This window comes from Narcine bancroftii, chromosome 4 (genome assembly GCF_036971445.1).
Source record: "Narcine bancroftii isolate sNarBan1 chromosome 4, sNarBan1.hap1, whole genome shotgun sequence".
Lineage (NCBI taxonomy): Eukaryota > Metazoa > Chordata > Chondrichthyes > Torpediniformes > Narcinidae > Narcine > Narcine bancroftii.
The window spans coordinates 76889443-76914799 of record NC_091472.1 but is presented as its reverse complement, the minus strand read 5'-3'; the positions used below and the strand labels follow the sequence as shown (position 1 = coordinate 76914799).

General features: G+C 41.3%; 1 protein-coding gene across 14 annotated transcripts in view; it reads right to left on the bottom strand.

Moving 5' to 3' along the window:
* Window positions 1–25357, bottom strand: part of ehbp1 (EH domain binding protein 1) — a 561098-nt gene that overhangs the window by 433433 nt on the left and 102308 nt on the right. The window contains exon 1 of one of the 14 annotated variants that reach the window (XM_069931687.1): window positions 22036–22062. The exons of the other annotated variants lie outside the window; for them this stretch is intronic. Within the exon in view, the coding sequence (XP_069787788.1) occupies window positions 22036–22047 (12 nt within the window). The 5' untranslated portion in view covers window positions 22048–22062. Of the gene's footprint in view, window positions 1–22035; window positions 22063–25357 lie in introns of those variants that run through there. 14 annotated transcript variants of the gene reach the window in all.

Below are 25357 nucleotides of genomic sequence, written 5' to 3'. Positions count from 1 at the left end.
TATAACCCAACAGAAATTAATGAAAACTTTAAGGAATTTTATGAACAATTATACCAAACTGAAAATGAGGGGAAAGATGATAAAATAGATGAGTTTTTAGCTAAAAGTGAACTGCCGAAATTGCAAGAAGAGGAACAAAACAAACTGATAAAACCATTTGAAATAGAGGAAGTACAGGATATATTAAAAAAGCTGCCGAACAATAAAACACCAGGAGAGGATGGATTTCCAATAGAATTTTATAAAACATTTGAAGAGTTATTAATTCCTCCTCTCCTGGAAGTAATGAATCAGGTAGAAGAAACACAAAACTTGCTAGACTCATGTAAGACAGCAATAATTACAGCAATACCAAACAAGGGGAAGGATCAATTAACACCAGTATCACATAGACCAATATCTCTACCTAATTCAGATTATAATAGTGAAATTTATAAGAAAAAAGATTGGCTGACTGTGTACCAAAAATAGTTAAACAAGATCAAACTGGATTTATTTAAAAAATACGAACAGCGGATAATGTCTGTAAACTTATTAATCTAATTCATGCAGCTCAAGGAAATAGAAACCAATACTGACTGTTGCCTTAGACACAGAAAAAGCCTTTGACAGGGTAGAGTGGAACTACTTATTTAAGGTATTACAGAAGTTCAATCTGCCAGAAAAATATATTCAGTGGATTAAAGCATTATATAATCGACCATTGGCAAAGGTAGTAGTAAATGGATATGTATCGAACCAATTCAAATTAAGTAGATCAACTAGGCAGGGATGTCCATTATCCCCCTCATTGTACGCCTTAGCAATAGAACCATTGGCAGAGCTGATAAGAATAGAAAACAAAATAAAAGGGATAAAAATAAAGGAGAAGGAGTATAAAATCAGTTTATTTCCAGATGACATCATCGTATACCTAACAGAACCAGAGATTCAATAAAAGAATTACATAAGAAATTGAAGGAATATGGAGAAATATCGGGGTACAAGGTCAACGCAAATAAAAGTGAAGTGATGCCAATGAGTAATGCGGATTACACAGAACTTAAAAAAGAATCACCATTTAAATGGCAAGCACAAGCAATCCGATACCTAGGAGTAAGGTTAGACAATAACTTAAGCCACTTGTACAAACTAAATTATCAGCCACTAATAAAGAAAGTGCAGGAAGACTTAGAACATTGGAAAGAATTACTGCTAACGTTGATAGGGAGGGTGAACTGCATTAAAATAAATGTGTTCCCAAGGATACAATACTTATTTCAAACTTTACCAATTCCCTTAACAGAGAAATTCTTTAATAAACTAAAGAGAATAATAAGTAAATTCTTGTGGAAAGGGGGGAAACCAAGGGTGGCATTAGATAAATTAATAGAGAGGTATAACCAGGGTGGTTTGCAGTTACCAAACTTCAGAAATTATTATAGAGCCGCACAATTAAGGTATTTATCAGATTTTTCTTTTCAATCTTCTTCAGCAAACGAGCCTGCAGCTGACGTGGACTTTTTACCCCCTCCATAAATCTTCGTCCGCGAAGCCAAGCCAAAGAGAGAGAGAGAGAGAAGAGACTAGACGAGAGAAAAACCAGACTGGACTAAGATAGAACTAGATAAAATAGGGGAGAAGGTACATATACTTTATAAGTGGGATGAAAAGCTGCTGCAATATAAAAGCTCACCAGTATTACATCATTTACTTAATATGTGGAAGAAGATCCACATAGAAAGGAAAAAAACGAATTACCAAATAACAAAATTGTTATTGACGCAAAATTCACTAATCCCTTTTACAATAGATAATCTTCCCTTTAGAGAATGGGAGAGAAAAGGAATCAAAAGAATAGAAAATTGTTTTTTGGGAAATAATTTATTAACATTTGAACAGTTGAAGGACAAATATGGAATAACTCACAGTACAGTGTTTGCATACTATCAACTGAAAGCTTATTTAAAGGATAAATTGGGAAACAGATTGAGATTACTAGAAGGAAGCAGCTTTGAACATGTGATTACAGATACAATAATAATTAAAAGATTTATAACAAATATGTACATTAAGCTGCAAGGTAAGGAAAATGGCGTGAAGCAAGGCTGTGTTCTCGCACCAACCCTCTTTTCAATCTTCTTCAGCATGATGCTGAACCAAGCCATGAAAGACCCCAACAATGAAGACGCTGTTTACATCTGGTACCGCACGGATGGCAGTCTCTTCAATCTGAGGCGCCTGCAAGCTCACACCAAGACACAAGAGCAACTTGTCCGTGAACTACTCTTTGCAGACGATGCCGCTTTAGTTGCCCATTCAGAGCCAGCTCTTCAGCGCTTGACGTCCTGCTTTGCGGAAACTGCCAAAATGTTTGGCCTGGAAGTCAGCCTGAAGAAAACTGAGGTCCTCCATCAGCCAGCTCCCCACCATGACTACCAGCCCCCCCACATCTCCATCGGGCACACAAAACTCAAAACGGTCAACCAGTTTACCTATCTCGGCTGCACCATTTCATCAGATGCAAGGATCGACAATGAGATAGACAACAGACTCGCGAAGGCAAATAGCGCCTTTGGAAGACTACACAAAAGAGTCTGGAAAAACAACCAACTGAAAAACCTCACAAAGATAAGCGTATACAGAGCCGTTGTCATACCCACACTCCTGTTCGGCTCCGAATCATGGGTCCTCTACCGGCACCACCTACGGCTCCTAGAACGCTTCCACCAGCGTTGTCTCCGCTCCATCCTCAACATCCATTGGAGCGCTCACACCCCTAACGTCGAGGTACTCGAGATGGCAGAGGTCGACAGCATCGAGTCCACACTGCTGAAGATCCAGCTGCGCTGGATGGGTCACGTCTCCAGAATGGAGGACCATCGCCTTCCCAAGATCGTATTATATGGCGAGCTCTCCACTGGCCACCGTGACAGAGGTGCACCAAAGAAAAGGTACAAGGACTGCCTAAAGAAATCTCTTGGTGCCTGCCACATTGACCACCACCAGTGGGCTGATAACGCCTCAAACCGTGCATCTTGGCGCCTCACAGTTTGGCGGGCAGCAGCCTCCTTTGAAGAAGACCGCAGAGCCCACCACACTGACAAAAGGCAAAGGAGGAAAAACCCAACACCCAACCCCAACCAACCAATTTTCCCCTGCAACCGCTGCAACCGTGTCTGCCTGTCCCGCATCGGACTGGTCAGCCACAAACGAGCCTGCAGCTGACGTGGACTTTTTACCCCCTCCATAAATCTTCGTCCGCGAAGCCAAGCCAAAGAAAGAAGGAAAATGAGGAAATAAGCTATAAACCCAAACAAAAGTGGGAAAAGGATTTATACAAAAAGATAAAGAATGAAGCATGGGAAAAGTTATGTTCTGGAAATAGTTACACATGATACAGTGTAATTGGTTACACAGGTTATATATCACTCCTCAAAAATTAAAAGAATGGGATCCAACATTATCAGATAAATGTTTTTACTGTAAGAAGGAAATGGGAACAACAGTACATGCAATTTGGCCATGTACAAAAGTGAATACGTTTTGGGAAGAACTAAATCAGATAATAAATAAAATCACAAAAAATCCAGATCTTCCTTTTAATTTAAGAAATAAAGAATTAGGCCTCAAATTGGATAAAGCACAAACAAGATTTATTATGATAGCCTTAGCAGTAGCGAAAAAATGTATAATGTCAACTTGGAAAATGGAAGAGAGCCTGAGAATACAGCAATGGTACATGGAAACGAATAAATGTATTCCATTGGAAAAAAATAACATATAATTTAAAAAATAAAGTCACATGGTTCAAACAAATTTGGGAACCATACATGGAACATAACAGAGAGAGCTTGCCTCGGACCTTCATACCCTAAAATGATAAGAAGACAAAACTATTTGATTTAGTGTATAAAAGTAGACGATACATTTTTCTGGTTTGTTTTTCCTTTGTGTGAAGACATTGTTTTATGGTTTTATTGTATTGTATATGTTGAATATTTATTGGTTTTGGAGGGGGTTGGGAAGGGGCGAGGGAGGGAAGGGGGGGGAGAAAAAGGGGGAAATGCCATTGTGTATATTTAACGAGAAAAGTTTGTACATATTTTGGTTGTTATGGTTCACAGAATGAAAAATAAAAAATATAAAAAAAGATACAGATAAGACTTTATGACTATATTATGATTGCAGAAAAAAAAGCCGTAATGTAGATCAGAGCTTCAAAAAGTAGATCAATGACCAAAGAGCAAAAGAACAAATTGGCATGGATATCTTGAACTGACAGGGCCTCGGGTGATATTTCACTTGTGGGATGATCATTCTCATTTGTATGTGATGGTTGTATGCATACCAACTATTCACAAAATTAGAGGTAATTTAGATCCCTATAATCACATTTGTAGTTCATTATTGAAATTTAAACTAAGATGCCATCACAATACTTCTGAAACATGATACAATCATGACAACTTAATCAAACACAAATTAATTATATTGGGCAGAGCTTGAATTTCGTTGCATTCCACCAGAATGGGGGCACAAGAATGAGTATGCTGAACAAACGATTTATTTTCATATCCAGCACAACGTATTGACAAATTTTAGAAATTAAATATGGATTTGTCAAAACACCAACAGGTATAAACACCATCCATAATTTCAGGTTTTGGATATGTCAAATGACAAGGTTAAATTCAGTTGGAAGAAAATGGCATTCATTTTACTTTACTCAAAATAATGTGAATATCTGATACTTTGCTTATTTTGCCAAGGATCTGATGAGTCATTTTTTATTCTTGATTCCTACAACACAACATAAATGCCCTGTGTTCTAACACCTGCTATTTGAAGAACAGACGACTCAGGTTGACTTTTATAGACATGAATGTTATACAATTGATGGCATTCTTACCTCCAACGTTAAGGATTGTGGGTTCAAACCAACTTTTGACTTTTAACGTCAACTCCAGTCTCACTTATCAGTGAAATATTCAGAGCACAATGAGTCAGTATTACTGCAAAGAACTGCAAAGGACAGCCAATATTCTGCTATGCATGTATGTGCACATCAAACTTGAATTTTCCTAAACTGTTATTCTATAGCAGAAAACTGACAGCGCTCTGGAACCATCCTATCAACTCACAGACAAAGTTGGTACTTTCATTGTAAAGTGTGGGCACAAATCAAAATTCAAAGATTGGTCAACATGGAAACTTTGAGGGAACTCTCTTTTGCTTCTCTTTCTCTGAGGCGCTTTTGTCAATTTCTGTCGATGGCGAATCTGTCTTTGGGCAGATGAAAACAAATTTTGTGTAATATTGCCCTGTTTTTATTATATGACAATAAATTGAATCTTGAACACAAGGCAAGATGGGAGACCACTGTGAGCAGTGACAAAGGGGGGGGGGGGGGGGGTGGGGTGAAGCAGTTTAATACAAAAAACACAATGACATGTTTAGAATTCAAAATGTGCAGAGGAATTATAAGATTAAATGGGGAAAAAAACACATTAAGAAAGGGATTTGAATAGTATACTGTAGGTAAAAGAAAGTTAAGCTACAGACGGGCAGAGAAGCATTTCTAGAATGGTTGAGGATCCAAGAAATAAAATATATGTAGATTCTCAGAGCAAGGACACTAGAAAATATTTATAGTGCATAATATGGAGGTCCAGTACAACTCCGAATATCCAAAATCAGATTATCTGAAATCCTCGTTTATCCGAAATATTTTTGGACTCAGAAGTGATGTCTGTTCACCTCCGAAAAATTTTTGATAAATGAGGATATCCAAAACAATCAGAAATCCTCAGTTATCCAAAAAATTTTCAGAGCCGAACTGACCTCACAGATTGAAAAAAAATTCACCCAACATGAAATTAGACGGATGATTGTCCTCATTTCAGGTAACTTCCTCCCCTCTCTCTTTGCATTTCTTCTTTACCTAAACCTAATGATTTTTCTCTTCAACTCTCCCTCTCAAACTGTGTTCCATTGTCTCCCAGCCACGAATGGTTGGAAGAATCCCTTGTCCCAGCATCATCAAAGAGAATGGCATCGCGGGCAGGAGCAAGACAGTTACTTGTGTTTCCCTGGTGCTGGAACTGGCAGAGCTGTTCCAGCTAAATGAAGGATTATGGGTAACAAAGGCAGCCAGTGATCCTGCAATGAGCTGCTGGCGCCACCCTGAGTGGGCCTGGTGAGGTGCTGGAGCGGCAGACACCAAACTTGAACAGCCCCTGCTGGAATGAGCCCATGGGAAGACAGGAGCATGTTGACTCGCCAGTGGAGGGGACATGTTGGGGATCAGCGGCCACGGTGATTGGCAGCGGCTTTGGGGACGTGTCAGTGATGGGCGGCAGCCAGTATATTTCAGTGAGAATTAAACAGCCTTCCTTTGTTGTTTATTATTGTTTAAACATTTATACAAGTGATTTGCTGTTGCTACTGGGCTGTTTTTAAAAAATGACCAGTTATCCGAAAAATTCAGGTCATCTGAAATAGGTCTGATCCTGACCATTTCGAATACTTGGAGTTGTTCAGTACTAAATATGTAATAATCATCTCAGGAGAATCAATCAGAAATTGGTACAGGATAACAGATCAAATGTGTATGGGTCCACCTTGAAAAGATGTATTAAACCAATTTTTTTGAGAAGTTAATTTGGCATGCATCTTTACAGAAACTACATGAGATACAATTTCTCAAACTGGAAGGTTGTGGATTTTCCAATCTAGCACTATGTTTCTGACAGTTTAGTTGGTCAAGTTGGGTGTTTGGAGGTGGGGGAGGGAGGGTTGGTGTATCAATTAAGCTGAAAGCATTAAATGTGCAAAAATAGTAAAAGCAAGACACAAGATGAAAGGACTGCTGGTGCAGGAGAAGTTTGGACAAGTTGTGTGCAGAAGCAAATAATTTTGTTGGTCAAAATAATTTTACCATTTTTACAATAAAAAAATCTTTTTCATTGCAATGATATATTAATTTATAAATTATGTAGCATCCATAATCAAGTTGTGTCCATGATGCTTTATTTGAGGGTTGGGGACAGTGAGGAATTTTTGAAAAAGGTGCATTTTTCTGCATTATGCAGAATGTCACTTCTCATGCCGCACAAAGGCAATGGAACTTGGTGCTTTCTAGAACATCCAATGTACAAGCACTGGAATAAGATTTAGGGGAACCTAATTTTATTGACATGAGCATAATCAGGAGATGAGCCACAGAAGATTATTCAATGGAGAGATGCTGGAGGATGATTGACAAAGGCTGCAAGAAAGGGAACCGGAAAGGACATGGATAGTGAGAGAGCAAGGTAACTCAGAGTTTTTGCTTTTCCGATATTCTTCTGTTGTTTACCCATTGTTTCTCTTATTTTAACTGTTGTTATTCTTGGTTAACATTATAATTATATTTTTTCAAACAAGTCTTATTATCTCATTGCCAACAAGGAATCCAAATTATCTCAATAATCATGTCTCTGTCAATACCCCTTTACTTTTTCAGTTCAGTAGAGAGTGAGAACTGTATCTGTATGTATCTTTGTGCATCAGCATATAGATAGGGGGGGGGGGGGTGAGGGGGTGGGGTCCGTCCCAGGCTTCAGCCTGAGGGGGATGCCAAAGTTGGAAAAAAAATAGGGACCCCAGAAAATAAAGCACAAGGCTAGCGCAGTTTTGATGCACTCTTTGTGAGAAAAAATGTCAGAAAACACCTGTGTTCTTTTTTTTTCATTTTTTTTTTGGGTCAGTATTCTTCCTTTGATTCGATCATTAGGTTTATTACATTTTTCAATTCTCAGACATAATAAAATATTGATTAATCCATTTCAGGGAGCTCGTGCTGTTGTATATTCAAAATGAGCAGACCAAGCAAGCAAAAGGTTCATCAATATTCAGTGGAGTTCTTGAAGTTTGGGTTTATACCTGCTGTACACGATGAATGTGCACCTTTTTGCCTATTATGTCAACAGATTTTGACAAATGAATCAATAAAAGCAGGCTGACTTGAAGCTCATTTGAGGGTAAAGCATCCTAAGTATGTCAATTCAAAATTGGAATATTTTAAAACACTGAAAGAGAAGTTTGAAAATAGATCAAAAATCACTTCATTATTTACTGCACAAATACAGCCCTGAATTGTACCCTTGAAGTTAGCTCTGAAGTTTCTCTGCTGATTGCAAAACATGGGAGAATCATACGATTGGGGAAGAACTGATTAAACCGCAATATCATTGTTTTTCAAAACAGTTCTGCAAAAGGATGACAAAGTGTCTGAGCAATGCCATTGAGTAATAGTACTGTCTGCAACAGATGACATGGGTCAAGATGTTGAAAAACAGCTTATTGAGAAGTTGAAATCATGAAAGTTCCCAATACAAATGGATGAATCTATTGTATGGGACAGTGAGGCTCTGTTATTGGCATACATGAGATATATTGATCAGGAAGAGTTTCAAGAAGAGATGTTGGTTTGTGAATCATTAAAATAACCACCATTGCAGTTGATATCTACAGCAAGCTCAAAAATTATTTGGATGAAAATGAAATACCAAAATGAAACATTGTATCTTGTGCTGCTGATGGTGTACCTGCTATGATGGGTAAAAAAACAAGATGTTTAAATTTAATGAAGGATAAAAATCCAAACATGTTGGCTGTGCATTGTGTTATCCACCAAGAAAATTTAGTTGCCAAGAAAGTTTCCCCTGTTCGACACGAGAAACTGCAATCTGTGATCAAGTGTATCAATGCCATCAAAGTGAATGCCAAATGTGAACATCTGTTTAAGCAGTTTTGTGTCAATAAAAATGAAGAACATGTGAGATTATTGCTTCACTCTGAGGTAAGGTGGTTGGCAAAGGGAAACTGCTTCAAAAGGTTTATGGAAATATTTGATCTCCTTAGCGAGTTTTTGAAGGACAAACCTGAAATGATGCTCTTGTTAACAACAGATGGAAAAGCTTATGTGAGTTACTTCATGGATATTTTTGAGAAACTAAGTACATTGAACAAGCAACTCCAAGTAGCAAATATGATCCTCGTTGATGCAAGAACAAAGATATTTGGATTCATGACTCTTCTAGAATTATGCCAAAGGAATATTTCTTCAGGAAATTTCAGTCAATTCTATTGGTTGAATAAGTGTGAAGTAACTAATGCTGCTACAAATGTCATTGTTGACCATTTGAAAATGTTGGTTACCGACTTCAATGATAAATTTTGTGATTTAAAGGCAATGGATTTTCTCTCTTTGTTAACTTTACCATTGCTGGTGGACTTATCTGAAGTTCCAGTGCAATACCAAGATGAGCTATCTGAGTTGCTACATGATGAATCTGTGAAAACTCTGTTCAAAGTGAAAGGAACCATGATGTGGCTGTCTAACGAGATCAAAAAGAAATACCCAAATTCAACTACTTTAGTATTTTTTAGTAAGGGAACTATTGATACATCTTCCATCATCTTATTTAGTAGATGATTACAAAACATAAAGATTTAAGATTTAGGTTCTTGGGAGTCACTATCTCGAAAGATCTTTCCTGGAACCCACACACCAATGGCATCATGAAGAAAGCCTCTACTTCCTCAGGAGTTTGCGGAGGAGCTAGTGGAGTTGTTCAAGTGAACCGGTACGGACTTGAAGGGCCGACATGGCCTGTTTCCGTGCTGTAAACGGTTATATGGTTATATGGTTAAGATTGAAACTAACAAAATTAGTCCCTTGAATCAAAAAAATCTGAAGCCAGCATCAGAGGCAAGGTTTCCATTGAAGGGATAACAATTGTTGAATCTGTATTTGAGATGGCTGACATATTGAAGTAGTAGTTGAATATGAAATTCAATGGTTGACATATTGAAGTAGTAATTGAATATGTATTCCAGTGTATTCCTGACCTATTCAGCCACATCTAGTATATATTTTAAGCAATCACTTTTAGTGACCCAAGAACAGCTCAAGGTACTGAGCAGGCTGTGGAGAAGCCTTCGACGGATTGGCAGTGAGACTTTGGCGACGTGGCCTTCGGTGGGTCGATGTTGAGGCTTCGGCAGGGCAGCCTTCGATTGGGCAGCGATGAGGCTTCAGCAAGGCGGCATTCGGCGTGTCGCAGTGAGGCTTTGGGAGGAGCGGCCTTCGGCGGGTTGGTGGTGAGGTGAGGCCCAGCTAGAGCAGTGGCATAGAGCCGGACTCTGCGAGGTGAGGTCCAGTGGCAAAGGGAAGTTCAATTTTTTATTCTTGATATTTTAGCAACCAGAATAAGAATTAGTGCCCAGTGTGGGTGTGGAGCTTTGAGGCTTTGGCTCGAGAGATTTCAACAAGCAGAGGCAGAGGACGAGCTTGCTTTCAGTGAGGTAAGGCCAGGTGAGGTAATTTAATCCTTTAATTAAATTAAGAGTAGATAATGGAGACAGCTGAGGCAGTGGATTCTCTGATTGCAGGATGTAGGAAATCTGGGACAGCACAATTGTCCCTGATGACTACACCTGCAAAAGGTGCATCCAGCTGCAGCTCCTGACAAACTGAGTTATAGAACTGGAGCTGGATGAACTCTGGATCATTCAAGAGGCAGAGAGGGTGATAGAGAGGAGTTTCAGGGAGACAGTCACCCCCAAACGTCAGGAGGCAGGTAGCTGGATTAATATCAAGAAAGGGAAGGGGAATAGACAGAAAATAGAGTACCCCCACCCCCCCCCCCCCCCCCCCAACCCAGTGTTGTCATTCCCATAAACAATAAGAATACCGTTTTGGATACTGTTGGTGGGGACGGCCTACCATAGACAAGTCACTTCTCTGGCACTGAGACTGGACCTCCAGCTCTAAAAAGGAAGGAGGGAAAAGAGGAGAGCAGTAGTGATAGGAGATTCGATAGTCAAGGAGACTGATAGGAGGTCCTGTGGGAGAGATCGAGAATCCCAGATGGTCTGTTGCCTCCTTGGTGCCAGGTCTGCGATATCTTGGACCGAGTTCTTGGTATTTTCAGGAGGGAGGGTGAGCAACCAGATATCGTGGTCCATGACGTGAGTAGAAAGGATGAGGCCTTGCAAAAAGATTTTAGGGAGTTAGGTGCAAAGTTGAAGGACAGGAGCTCCAGGATTGTGATCTCAGGAGTGCTACGCATGCCAAGTGTTAGTGAGGCTAGAAATAGGAAGTTAATGCAGCCAAATATGTGGCTAAAGAGATGGTGCAATTGGAAGGGCTTCATGTTTCTGGACAATTGGGTTCTGTTCCAGGGAAGGTGGACCTGTTCCTATGGGACAGTTTGCACCTGAACTGGAGGGGACTAACATCCTTGCGGGTAGGTTTGCTCGTGCTGCTCCGGTGGGTTTAAACAAGATTGGCATGGGGATGGGAACCAGAGTATTAGAGTCGATAGTGAGGTGGAAGAGCATAAAGGACATATGAGGACAACACGTATAGACAGAAATCAAAGGTTTGTATGTGATAGAAATGTTCTCAGGTGTACCTATTTCATTGTATGTAGTATTGTCAGAAAGGCAGAGTTAGTATGTGGGATTATGGTATTATTGCTATGTGAACTTGGTTGCAGGGGGGCAGGACTGGCAGTTTGATGTTCAGGGGTTCTGTTATTTCAGATGTGATAGAGAGGGGGGATGCAAGAGGGAGGAGTGGCATTGCTTAAGCAGGATAGCCCACAGGGCTCATCTACAGAGGCCATATGGGTGAAGCTGAGGAACGGAAAAGGTGTGACCACACTGATTGAGTTGTATTATAGACTACTCAATAGTGAAAATTAGAGGAGCAAATCTGTAGAGCAGTGGTTTTCAACCTTTTTTCTTTCCATACACATATTTAGTAATGCCTATGCAATCGGTACTCTGTGATTAGAAAGGGATTGCTTAAAGAGGTATGTGAGTGGGAAGGGAAAGTTGAGAATCGCTGCACTTGACCCAATTGTTACTGAAATATTTTGTTGGACAAGTATTGTCATTGGCACATTTTCTTTGGAGTTATGAAACCGTGCACAATACAAGTCAATTAGGTACAATTAATAACTGGTTTTCAAACCTTTTTCTTTCCACCCACATACCACCTTATACAATCCCTTACCACAGAGCACTTTTGGTTTAGGGCAGGGATGGCCAAACTTGCTTAACATAAGAGCCACAAACAATAAACTTCTGAAATTTGAGAGTTGCAATCACATGATCGCAACCATGCTGACTGAAACTACCAATGTGACCAATGGCTAGTACAATTCCTGTCTCAGCCACTTTACTGTATATGCTGTTTTATAGGACGACGATGTACAGGACGACCCTGGAATTTCCACCTAAAATGTTGGTTCTGAGTGATACCCTTTCAGAAAGGCACCCCCCAAAAAAGAAATCTGGCACTTACTGCTGACCAGTAGATGCTGTTAAAAGCAAATCACAATATTTTAATAAAAATTATTATTTAAAGGTTTTAATTTTATTTGAATATTGTAAAATAAACCACAATCGGCTCCAGTGACAGGCCATTTAAAGCTGACAGCACTGAGATTGGGCAGATGGATCCCACAGAGGAGCACCGAGACTTCACAAATAACTAATGGGTCATGCACAAGATTAGGTGGAGCCAGCAAGAAGATGCAGCGGAGTTGCAACTTCGTTGTCAAGGTAAGAATTTTAGACTCTTTGTATAGGATGACCTAAAATTTAAGGTGAAAATTTGAAGTTGAGCTGATCGTCCTATATAATAGCATATATGCTACTGTTGTGAGCCACACATTATATGTCAAAGAGCCGCTGTTTGGCCACCCCTGGCATAGGGAATACTTAAAGTGGCCTGTAAGTGGGAAGAAAAAGGTTGAGATCCACTGCTTTAGGGTGAAAGGGGAAAAGTTCAAAGAGAACATTAAGGAGAATTTCTTCACTCAGAGAGTGGTGGGAGTGTGGAACGAGCGGCCATCTGATATGGTAAATACAGCTCACTCTTATGTTTTAAGAATAAATTGGATAGATATATGGATAGGAGTGGTCTGGAGGGTTATGGACTAGGTGCAGGTAAGTGGGACTAGCAGCACAGACAAGAAGGGCTGAACTAACTGTTTTATGTGTTGTAATGTTCTATGGTTTGATGAAACATGGCCATCAGAGAGCAGCAGCAATTATTAAGAATTCACACCACCCAGCACACGCACTGTTCTTGCTGTTACCATCATGAAAGAGGTTGTGGTGCTACAAGACTCACACCACCGGGTTTAGGAACAGCTGTTTTCCCTCCACCATCAGACTCCTCAATAACAAACTAAATTAGGGACTCATTTAAGAATTCTTTGCACTTAATTGACTGTTTGCTCTCTTTCTTTGTTTATATGTGTATCTCGAGTACTGTGGTAATTCTGCTTGGCCTGCAGGAAAAAGAATCACAGGGTTGTATTCTGACAATAAATCTGAAATATCATGAGAAATTTCATGCTGCATTGTTTAAATCAATACAACTTGCATTTTTTTAAAAACACATTTTAACATTTTTAACAAAGAGAATTCCACACATGGCGAACTTAGAAGTAAATGAGCAGCAAACATTTGAGATTTCGTGAAGTTTTTGGTGCTTAATTTTGTTTGTCTATAAACATAAAATAGTCAATAAAAATGTTCTATAAAACTGGTGAGATCACTCTTGGAATATTGTGTCCAGTTATGGTCACGTCATTAGAGGAAGGATATGGAAGCTTTGGAGAGGGTGCAGAGAAGATTCACTAGGATGTTACCAGGATTGAAGAACAAGGTTAAGAGAGCTTGGGTTTTTCTCTTTGGAGCGAAGGATGAGATGTGACTTAATAGAGATCTACAAGATCATGAGACCTTTGTCACAGGGAACAATAGCAAATACCACAGGACATGTGTTTAAAATGAAGAAAGTTCAAGGGAGACATCAGGGGTAGTTTTTCTCTCCCCACCCAAAGTAGTGGGTGCCTAGAATGCATTGCCAGGGATGCTGGTGGAGGCTGGTATAAAAGGGACATTTAAAAGACTCAAGCACATGGATGCAAGAAAAATAGAGTTATGGGTGTGAGGAAGGGAAGGTTTAAATTGAGAATGTTTATGGAGGTTGACATAACATCGTGGACCAAAAGGCCTGTACTGTGCAATTTTCTACATTCTTAATTTATAGTCCTTGGTAACAGATGATATTCTATTTTAGGCAACTGGTAACAATATAAAGCATTATTATGCCAGTTAATTCTGTAATGCAAACATGAGAAGTATTTTTTTATAACCACTGTAAATTTTTCACTTATTTTATGTATGACCCTGCAAACTATTTGAATAAGATTGGTAATTAAGTGTCTAGCAGTTGTTTGTGATGCAGATCTATGCTTACAAATGGACTTGAAATTCTTGAACAAAGTTATAAGTTTGTCTGTTTATCAACATTGCTGATGTGTATGTCCCCACCAAATCATTTAGGGTTTTCCCCTATGAAGTCCTGGATGGACAATGAAATCCAGAAATTGCAGAGAACCAGATCACGGGCAGTTAAATCCAGAGATCCAGATCAGAAGGAGCAGTTATGACAGTCAGAAAGCCATCGCCTGCACAAAATGGAGTTTCCGGATGAAAATGGAAACAACAAAGGATATCCGATAGCTGTGGCAGGGTCTAAATAATATAACCTGCTACAAACCCAAATCCGGTACAGTAAGAGATGACAAAATTTCTCTCCCAGTTGAAGTCAATGCCATCTATGCCCAATTTGACCACAAGAGCATGGAAGAACCACCACTGTGCACCACCATGTTCCTTGATGATCCTCTCCTCTCCGTAACCCAGGATGACGTGTGGACTGTCTTTTGGAGAGTGAATCCGAGGAGAGCATGCAGTCCAGATGGAGTACCCAACTGAGTATTAAAAATCTGTGCTGACCAACTTGCCAATGTATTCACAGATATCTTCAACATCTCACTCCAGCAGGGTGTGGTACCCTGCAGGTAATTTGCCTAAATGGCTATTGACCAGTGGCACTCTCATCAACAGTGAAGTGTTTTGAAAGGCTGGTGTTGAACCATATCAGTTCCTATCTGAGTGGCAACGTGGATCTGTTCCAATTCGCCTATCATAACAACAGGCCTATGGCATATGTCATCTCACTGGCTCTGCACAAAGCCCTGGAACACCTGGATAGCAAAAATGCATATATCAGGAAGCTCTTTCTTGACTACAGTTCAGCATTTAACACCATCATCCCCTCAAAGTTGATCAGCAAACTCCAAGACTTGTGACTCAACACCCCACTGGATCCTGGATTTCCTCACCTCCAGACCACAATCATTGAAGAATGGTAAGAACATCTTCTCCAGAATCTCCAACAGTACTGGAGCAGTGTTCTAAGTCCCTTGCTCCACTCACTTTACACCTATGATTGTATGGTTTGATACAATAGCAACACCATCTACAAGTTCGCTGATGATATCACAGTAGTGAGTTGCATAAAAAGGGGTGATGAATCAATATACAGGAGGGAGATTGAAAAACTTAGCTGAATGGTGTACCAACATCAACCTCGCACTCAAAATCATCAAAACCAAGGAACTGATTGTTGACTTCAGGAAGGGAAACTAGACATGTTCAATTCAGTAATCATTGGGGGATTCAAGGTGGAGATGGTGAGCAAATTTAAGTTCTTGGCAGTCACTGTCTTGGATGATCTTTCGTGGACCCAACACACCAATGGCATCATGAAGAAAGCAGGTCAACACCTCTATTTTCTCAGGAGTTTGCGGAGATTTGGCATGACACCAGAAACCCTGGAAAATTTCTATAGATGTGTGGTGGAAAGTGTGCTGACCAGTTGCATCATGGTCTGGTATGGGGAACCAATATCCCTGAGCAAAAGGCCCTGCAAAACATAGTGGACACAGCTCAGAACATGATGGGTAAAACCTTCCCCATCATCGAGTACATCCACAGAGAATGCAGCCATAGGAGAGCAGCAGTAGCAATCATCAATAATCCACTCCACCCAGCACACGCTTGGTTCTCGCTGCTGCCATCAGGAAAGAGGTATAGGTAACACAAGAGTCGTACTACCAGGTTCAGGAACAGCTGCTACCCCTCCACTATCAGAATCCAACACAAACTCAATCAGGGACATTTTTTTCCTCTGCAATGCACAGTCAGTTAGCTTACATATCTTTATTTGTTTACATGTGTAGGTTGAGTCAGTTTATTGTTTTGCACTGCTAAAAAGTAGTAATTCTGCCTCGATCACAGGACAAAGAATCTCAGAGTTGTGTGATGTCATGTATGTACTCTGAGAGTAAATCTGAATCAGAAAAGATCAAATGTTACAAAAAATTTAAATATTTGAGTCACAAAAGAAAAACAATGTGACCAAAAAAAGGATCAAAATTTACTACTTTTAAAGACCAACCTAGAAGATAAATAAAGATGTGAAGTAATTTAGAGAGAATTTCAGAGTTTCGCATTTTAGCAGTTGAACACATGGCCCCCAATGCCCATTTAACTTCAGGGTTCACAGAAGGTCCACTATTGGAAGAAGAGTAAATGTCTTTGAGGGTTTCATGGCAAAGGTAATTTGCAGAGATGGAAGGTTGAGGATCTGAATTTGATAAAACTATGGGAATTCTTAACGAAGCAATGGAGATGTAAATTAGGATATAGGCAGCAGAGTTCTTGGAAACCCAGTTTCATGCAGAATGAAGGCAGCCATCCAAAAAAGCCTTTGGTGTGACCAATTACACTGAACCCCAAGGCATGAAAGATTGATTCAGCAATTGAGCTAAGATAGCAAAGTCAAACAGCATTATGGGCATAAACATAGGCAGCCTTAGTGATAACACAGATGTGTGGAATGAAGCTCAAATGTCACAGGCTGGTTCAACCGCCATGCAGAGGGATAGAATTTCTAGCAAGTGAATTGAATTTGTGACAGGGTCTCAAAGGAATACCATCAGTCTTTCTAATATTGACATGGAGGGCATTTTTGCTGAGGATGGGCAAGGAATAAAGGTAAAGAAGCTTCATTACAACTGTTGGTGTGACTGCAATAGAGTACAATTAATAGTTTTATCTACAAATTTAAGAAAGGATAAATTTGCAATTGAAGCCATCCAAAGAGATGGTAAAGTGTTTATTGTAATAAACACTGTACAATGCACATATGCACTAAAATATTTACTTGCTGCGGCTCAAAGTCAAAGTTCAGATTTCTTATCAGAGTGCTTACGTGACATCACAAACAACCCTGAAATTTTTTTCCCCTGTGGGCCAGCAGAATTTCTACTTATTAGTAACACAAAAACTGTACTCAAGTTTACAAAAGAAAGAAATGTAAACTGACTGTTTTATAGAAAAAAAATTCAATAATAAATAATGTGCAAAGCTCTTAAAGGAGTTTCTGATTGAGTTTGTTGTTTAGGAGTCTGATGGTGGAGGGGTAGCAACTGTTCCTGAACCTGGTGCTACGAGTCTTATCACACCTATACCTCTTTCCTGATGTTTGCCAAGGTTTTCATTGTCAGACAAAACCTCCGTCAACTCTTGAGAAAGTAGGTTTCAGATTTATTGTCAGAGTACGTACATGAAGTCATATACCCCAAGATTCTTTTTTCTGTGGGCAAAGCAGAATTACCACAGTGCAATAAAAAACTGAACACAGCATTTATAGTACAGATAAACAAATAAAGAATTGTATACAGATAATGAATGTAAAGAAACTAACTGCAATACAGAAAGAATTTTTTTTTAAAAAATCAATAAAGTGCACAAATAAGAGTCCTTAAATGAGTCCTTGATTGAGTTTGTTGTTGAGGAGTCTGATGGTGGAGGAGTAGCAGCTATTCCTGAACCTGATGGTGCAAGTCTTGTGGTACCTATACCCCTTTCCTGATGGCAACAGCAAGAACACAGCTGGATGGTGGGTGTGGGTCTTTGATAATTGTGGCTGCCCTCCAATGGGAGCATTCCCTGTAGATGTAGCTAATGGGTAGGGTTCTGCTGCGCCCACTACTTTTGGAGGGCTTTATGCTCAGCCCCATACCAGACCATAATGCAACCGAACAACACACTTTCCACCATACATCTATAGAAATTTTTCAGGGTTTCTGGTGTCATACCAAACCTCTGTAAATTCCTAAGTTTAAGTAGAGGCATTAACATACTTTCTTCACGATGTCATTGGTGTGTTGGGTCCAGGAAAGATCTTCTGAGATGGTGACTTCTAGGACCCTAAATTTGCTCACCTTCTCCACCTCTGATATCTCAATGATCACTGGAACCCAAACAAAATGGTGGGGGGGGGGGGATGGGCAGGGGTGGAGCACAGTCCCATAGGCAGGAGGTGATAGGTGGACAAGAGAGAGAGAGGACACACAGGCAAACAAGGGGAGGGAGGATAGCTCTGTGAATGGAAAGGGAATGGTGTGGAGAAGACAAGAGTGATGGTGGAGTACAGGGAATAGGCTAGCTTCTGCCGATAAGGGATATGCAAGATGGGATTAAAATTTTGTTGGTCAGATTTCTGTATATCATTATAAAAGCCACCATAAACAAGGGGATGTTGGAAGATACAATAAAAATCGTGTTTTTTTTTTAACCTATCCATGCAACAAGGTAAAGAACTAACAGTCATGTAAACACTGATGTTGAACTTAATGTTACACCTTAATGCTAACTAGGAGGCACTCAGTTCAAATCTGGATGCTGGTACATTCCAATGATGTGCATGAGCAGTAATAGACCTCACTGTCTGGCATGAACCTCAACAAGCCAGATAACTTACAAATTTGTATTCCAGTTCAATGCATCATCAAACTCGTAGGCCTTGGGTTCACTTAATTTGTCACTACAATGGATTATGTCAGATGAGCTGAATCAAATATTTGCATCCTTATGATTCGAGAAATAAGGATAAATGCTGACTTCTGAACCATGTAAAATGCCCTTGCCCTGTGGCTACATGAAATGTATTTTGTTGAAAATTAAATATGTCAGCTTTTCCAGAGCTGTCAATCAACAAAATTGCAAAAGGAGTTTATCAAATACGTGGAACACAGAAACCACTAGTTTTCCAAAAATAGATATTATTCACAATAATTTATTAACAAAAGAAAAACTGTTCAAGGTTTCTTCCTACCCCTTAGTTTTGTATCCTTATATTTCTATCACTGTACACTGATATTTGCACCATTGCCATCGCTGTGGCATCTTGTCATTGGTCTTCATCTGTTGTTTGAGGGGCTTACCCGCCTCAGCAGCTCAAAACCCAGTAACAAAAGGAATCGGTCCTTCCCCACGGTGCCCTCCCGTTGAATGTGCCAAGCCTCAGTGTGACCCTCAGCACATACTCCTGCAACCTGGAATACACCAGTTGGCAGCATTCACACACAGACATCTCCACGCGCTGAAAGACCAACTGGTTTTGGCAGAGCAAAGTGCACCTTTCACTAAGTTGATGATCTAACAGCAGCTCTGGATGTTTGAGTGTATGGCTTTCTGGGAACAACCCATAAATCAGAGAGTCCTCTGTCACACTGCTCTTGAGAATGAACCATGACAAGGACCCTTGCATCCATCTCCACAAACTCTTAGCAAATCTGCATTCTGAAAGGTGTCCGATTGTCTCCACTCCTCCACTGACATCTTGGGTACATGCATTATGGATGATGTTCTAGTTGTATAGGAAGGATCTGACTGGGAGGGCTCTTCTCTCCACCACCCAGGCCATATCCTGGTGCTTGTTTGTGAGCATTAGTGATGAGGCATTCTGCCAGTTGACCTGACTGTCCGCTCATTGAGTCCTCATCTCTCAGGGTCTGCAGGATGTTCCATGCTGACGACTGCCTAATGGCAGTGCTTGCCTGAAAAAACTTTTCCCCGTAAAGGATAGGTGGTATAGCAAAGTGCAGCTGACTAGGAAACTGCATGGCAGCGGGGCCAAGCACATCCTTTGCAACACATAGTGGAAAGGAACTTCAGCTCAGAGCAACACCTGGTGCCCTCATACTTTGGTTCCACACACAGCCTGATGCAACCACAGACTCATTGTCTGGCAACTTGTGTCTCGATTTGAATACTGCTCGGGAGACCAAAAGGGTGGAGGTATGGGGGATAAGTCACACCAGCACTGTGTACAGCAGTACTGAGAGCACCTCGCACATGAGGACCAGGTTCTTCCTTGTTATTGAGAGGGAGCACCATGGCCACAGATCAAATTTCTTGAGGTCCTGAGATACGCTCCAACCAGTTCTTATTGCACACATTGGCCCTTCCATATCAGATCCCCATCAGCTCCAGGTTGTCAGATCTGACTGAAGGGGATGGTGGAGGGGCCAGACCAGTCACCGAAGATCACCGCCTTGCTCTTCTTTCAGTTTACCCTGGCTCCCTTTGCAAACTCCTTTAAAGCCCTCCTCTGCCCTGATAGACTCAGCCAAGGGCTCTATGCATCACACAAATAAGACTGGAAAGTGCAGGCAACCCTGTCTGACTCCAGACTTCATGGGGAAGCTATCTGTTTCCCACCCATTGCTATGGACTGCACTACAGATATCTGTGCAGAGTAATTCAATTTCAGATACTCTCCCCAAAGCCCATTTTGGAGAGCACATCCATCAGGTATGTTTGTGATATCCATTTGAAAGCTTTCTCCCAGTCTAAGATGACCAGGAAGTAGTCCACCCTTGTCCTGCACACAGGCTGCGGCAGTGCCGAGAAGGTTTAATCTGGGTGGATTACCTGTTCCAGAGCAGTCAATTGGCAATAGCTTTGGACAGGATTTTGTAGTCAACTTTTAACAACTTAATGGGTCTCCAATTCCTGGTATCATCCTTCCCTTCTATTTGAAGAGGAGGATGATGACGCCCTTCCTCATGGAATCTGACATGCTGCCTGCCAGGTGCATAGCGTTGTATACTTAGAGCAGGTCTGGGCCCACAAAGCATGAGCAACTCAGCCAGTAAGCAGTCACTTCCAAGGGACCCAATGGAACAGAGGGTGCCCATCAGTTCCCCCAGGGTAATTGGCTGCTCTAGACTCTCCTGCCTGCTGTCCCCTCGGACCTCAATGATAGAGGAGAGGATGTTTTGGGAAGCCATTTTGTCCGTAACCTTAGCGTCGTACAGTTCAGCGTAAAAGAATCTGCTAATTCTTTGTACACCTTCCTGTGAGGATGTGACTGAGCTGACCTCTTCCTTAAGGCTGTGGGTCACAGAACTCCCTCTGTGAATTTTTGTGAAGAAATATGAATACGTCATGTCCTGGTCCACTGTGCGGAATCTTGATCGCAAGATGATCTTGGAGAACTCTGGGATAAATCCATCTCTTCACCTCTCAGAATTCCTCTCTCACATCCACCCCTATCCAATGCAGAAGGAGTTGCTGCAGGTGTTCTGGAGTTGGCTCAGTTATTTCTGCCTCTGTCTTGCTCTCTGAACACCTGTGAGGATAAAGAACCTCGATGTTCTCCTTGGTCACTTCCCACCAGTTCTCTGGGAAGTTAAAGAGGGTTTCATGGTTCTCCAACCAGTGTGGTCCTTCTTTTGCTCCTCTATGTTCTCTATGGTCAGCAAATTCATGCTCATCTTCCACATTCCCCTGCCTGCCTTATGTTCCTCCTGCAGGTGACAGGAGGCACAAAGAAGACAATGATCAAAGAAGAACACCAGCGTGACATCAGTAGTTCTGACTGTGACAGCCTTTTACATGGACAGTAAGTCTATCACAGACCGGATTGAGTCATCCATTCATAACCAGGTAAGCTGCAGCTGTGCTCCACTGCAGGGTTGCTGAAGGCATTGCACAGTTGTGTGTCCTTTACCATCTCCATCAGCAGTTTGGAGGAGCTGTCTAGGCTGCTGTCAGCACCACCATATCTTCAAGCTGCATTGCTGGAAGACTGCCAGCCTCCCACTCCACACAGGCGAGGTGTACATATTGATCAGCCAGAGTGGAGTGTCACAGTATGTTAGATCCACCACAAGGAAAACCCTCCCCCCCACCAACTACCTCTTTAGCCTCAGTGATTATGAAGATGCCTCCCTGCAGAAAGATACCCAGACCAGATGCGAGACAATCAATTCCGCTTACCATACAAACCATGGGGCCACCATCAAGACCATCTTTCACTGATCCTCAGATGTCGCAGCCCACACTCCTGTATGAAAGACACATCTGTAAGGTATTAACACGCCAAGTAGTGTGTTTGACACTGCATATTGAGGGTTGCTATTTTAATTTCTATTGTTACTTATTGGAGTCTCCAGTTCGCAATCCTTACATTCAACCTGAGCCCACATGCTCACCGTTTTGGTGAACTGCAGCACTGATTTGGGCAGCTCGGTTGGCGTAGCGATTAGCGCAATGCCTTTACAGTGTCAGCAATCGGAACTTGTGTTCAAATCCAGCGCTGTCTGTAAGAAGTTTGTATGTTCTCCCTTGGGGCTCCGGTTTCCTACCAGCATTTGAAATCTTCCAGGGATTGTAGGTTAATTGGAGCGCATGGACTCATGGGCTGAAATGACCTGTTACTGTGCAGTATCTAAATCTAAATTCTAAAGATTTCAGGCTCAGGAAGAGGGTTGATCTTCTGAGAGTATGATCTCCTTGGACAATGGTGGTGATGTTGCTGGGGGGAGATCCAGCTGAGTTCCTGCTCCTCCATCTCCTGACAGGCTTCTCCCAGACCTGGGGTCAATCAGAACTTGGGCAACACCTCTATACCTCTATACTCCGGTCTCCTGGAGCTGGAATTTGCTGGGTGCTGAACACCCTACAGTCAGGCTTACTCATAATTATTGTCCTCCTTTCTTTCCCCTCCATCTTGGTGCTTTCTCTGGCAATCACACTGGCTTCATCGTCAAATGACAAAAGGTTGATCTTTTTCTTCCCACTGCTTTCAGCGTCGGTGGCCAGTTTCTTCATGGGTTTTTTTCGGTTTTCTTTCTTTTCCTCACTGTCTGCTGCTTTTCCTCCGCATCTCCCTGCATCAGGAGGGGCCTCCAGCCTCGTGGCTGGGGTTTGATTGTTGGAGGTGGATATATTTGGGGTTTCCTCACTCCTCCTGGTCTTGGTCTCAACCAGGGTCTTTGTTGCAGTCGAGGGGTGGTGATTTTTAAAAAACAAAATATATACTCGATTCACAATACAAACAAGAAAATTTTTCAAATTCTTTTTACATCCAATAATGTCAATCATATCTGTACATTACTCCATTACCATCACTGTGGGACCTTGTCGCTTCTCCCCACTTTATTGGTTGAGGGACTTCCCCTCAGTCTCACCTCCACTATGCCCAGTGATGGAAGGACTCAAGACTGTTGCCTTTCCCCATAGCCCCATCGCGTTAGCTGCACCAAGCCTCAGTGAATCCTTCAGCACATACTCCTGTAGCCTGGAATGCGCCAGTCGGCACCATCCCTGGACCGACATCTCAGTATGCTGAAAGACCAACAAGTTGCAGGCAGACCAAATTGCATCTTTCACCAATTGGATGGTCTTCCAACATTTCTGGATGTCTGACTCTGAGTATGTCCCTGGGAACAGCCCGTAGATCACTCTGTCACACTGCCGCTGCGGTAATAAGGACCCTTGCATCCTTCTCCACATACTCTTTGCGAATCTGCATTCAGCAAAGTGATGGGCGACAGTCTCCACCCCATGCGTGGATCCACAACATGTGTGGATAGTGATGTTCCATTTCTACAAGAAGGGGATCTGACCTGGAGGGCTTCTCTCACTGCCCCCAGGCAAGTCCTGGTGCTTGTTTGTGAGCCCTAGAGATGTGGCATTTCACCAGATGACCTGGAGAGTCTGCTCAGGGAACCATCCCACCAGGTCCAAGAAGCCCTCGTCTCTCAGTTTCTGCAAGACATTCCATACCTGATGGCCTTGTGTCGAAGGTGTTGCTCTAGAAAAACTTCTCCACGAGGATGGATGGTGTGGCAAAGTCCCCTAATGTAACCACAGATGAAGGTGGTCATCAGGATGAGGGCCACATTGGGTCAGCCCTTGCCCCCATTGTCTGGTGACTTGTACATGGTGCCCCTTCGGACCCTATCCATTTTGGACTACCATATGTGGTAATTGCAGCAATCAGCTACCAGCTTTTTTCATTACTTTTGAATCCTATTGCACACCCATTTAGAACTTGGGAGAAGCTAACCACAGTACTATTGTGGAAGCTTCTGATCCACTCCAAAATCTTATGACTATGTTTCAACATTTATTTTTATTGATTCATTTGGATGATGTGTGCTACATTAGCACTTTATGTCCATTCTTGATTGTTCCCTGAACTGACTGCTTGTTAGGCCATTTCTGAGAGTGGCCACTCTGTCTGGAGAATAAAGATAGACATTAGTAAATACAATAACCTTGCACACCAATTACTGATCCTGACTTTTTCATTCCAAATCTATTTAATTACTTTCCTGGTCCCTTAGACGAATCTGAATCAGGGTCCACACAACGAAAGTTGAATTCTAGACCCATATTAACTATTATGTTACTGTAACCCAAAGTCCCATTTTGATTATTAATGACACACACATAAATAACACACAGGTCAAATTACTTTGGTGTCATACATGGCCGGCATTGGAATAACAGGGCTATTTAGAGTAGTTGCAACATAAGTGCGAACAACAAAGGCAGGAACAATTGCAATGTTCAGACAGGTACACTTATAGGAAAGGGTCAGAGATACCGTTCAAACACAGGAAAATGGAACTTATGTAGTCAAGTTGGGCCAAGGGGCCGGTTTCCATCCTACAAAACTACTAAACCTGCTCTTCAATCTCTAGCTGAAACTTCAAGATCCTGTTGTTGATGCTTGGTTTCAAATGAAACATTCTATCAATTGTGCTTGACAATCATACCATGGCACTGTGCAAAGAACAAGCCCTTCTCATTTCTGACTGATGAGCTCATTAAATTTAAACATCTTGGATCTAAATGAAAAATATTTCCTTTGGAGAAAACAAAATAGTTTGCTTTATTTGGGGGAAGGGGGTGGGGGAAAATCAAGTTTCCTGAACTAGTCAATTGGTAAAGGCAGTGCATTACTTAGGCACAAGGAGGAAAATACTCCAAGCTTGATTCCTGGTCTCCATTTAATTAGTTAATGTCATGAGAGCTTTACAATTGTTCAGTAAATTAGGCCATGAAGAAAACACCCTTCTTCCCTTGCTGCTCCCTTCAGCTTCAGCCTTAAACTTTAAGGCTATCAAAAAAAATTGGCACTAAAATCCATAATTATAGAATATTGAACCCCAAAACTGCCAAGTGATACAAGGATATGATTGACTTAATTACAGTCCCCATCTCTGGAAAGTCAGCCAACAGCACTCAAATTGCAAACCAAAATCAAATATGTATATTTAGAAACTGCCAACAGGCTTACTACCGTTCA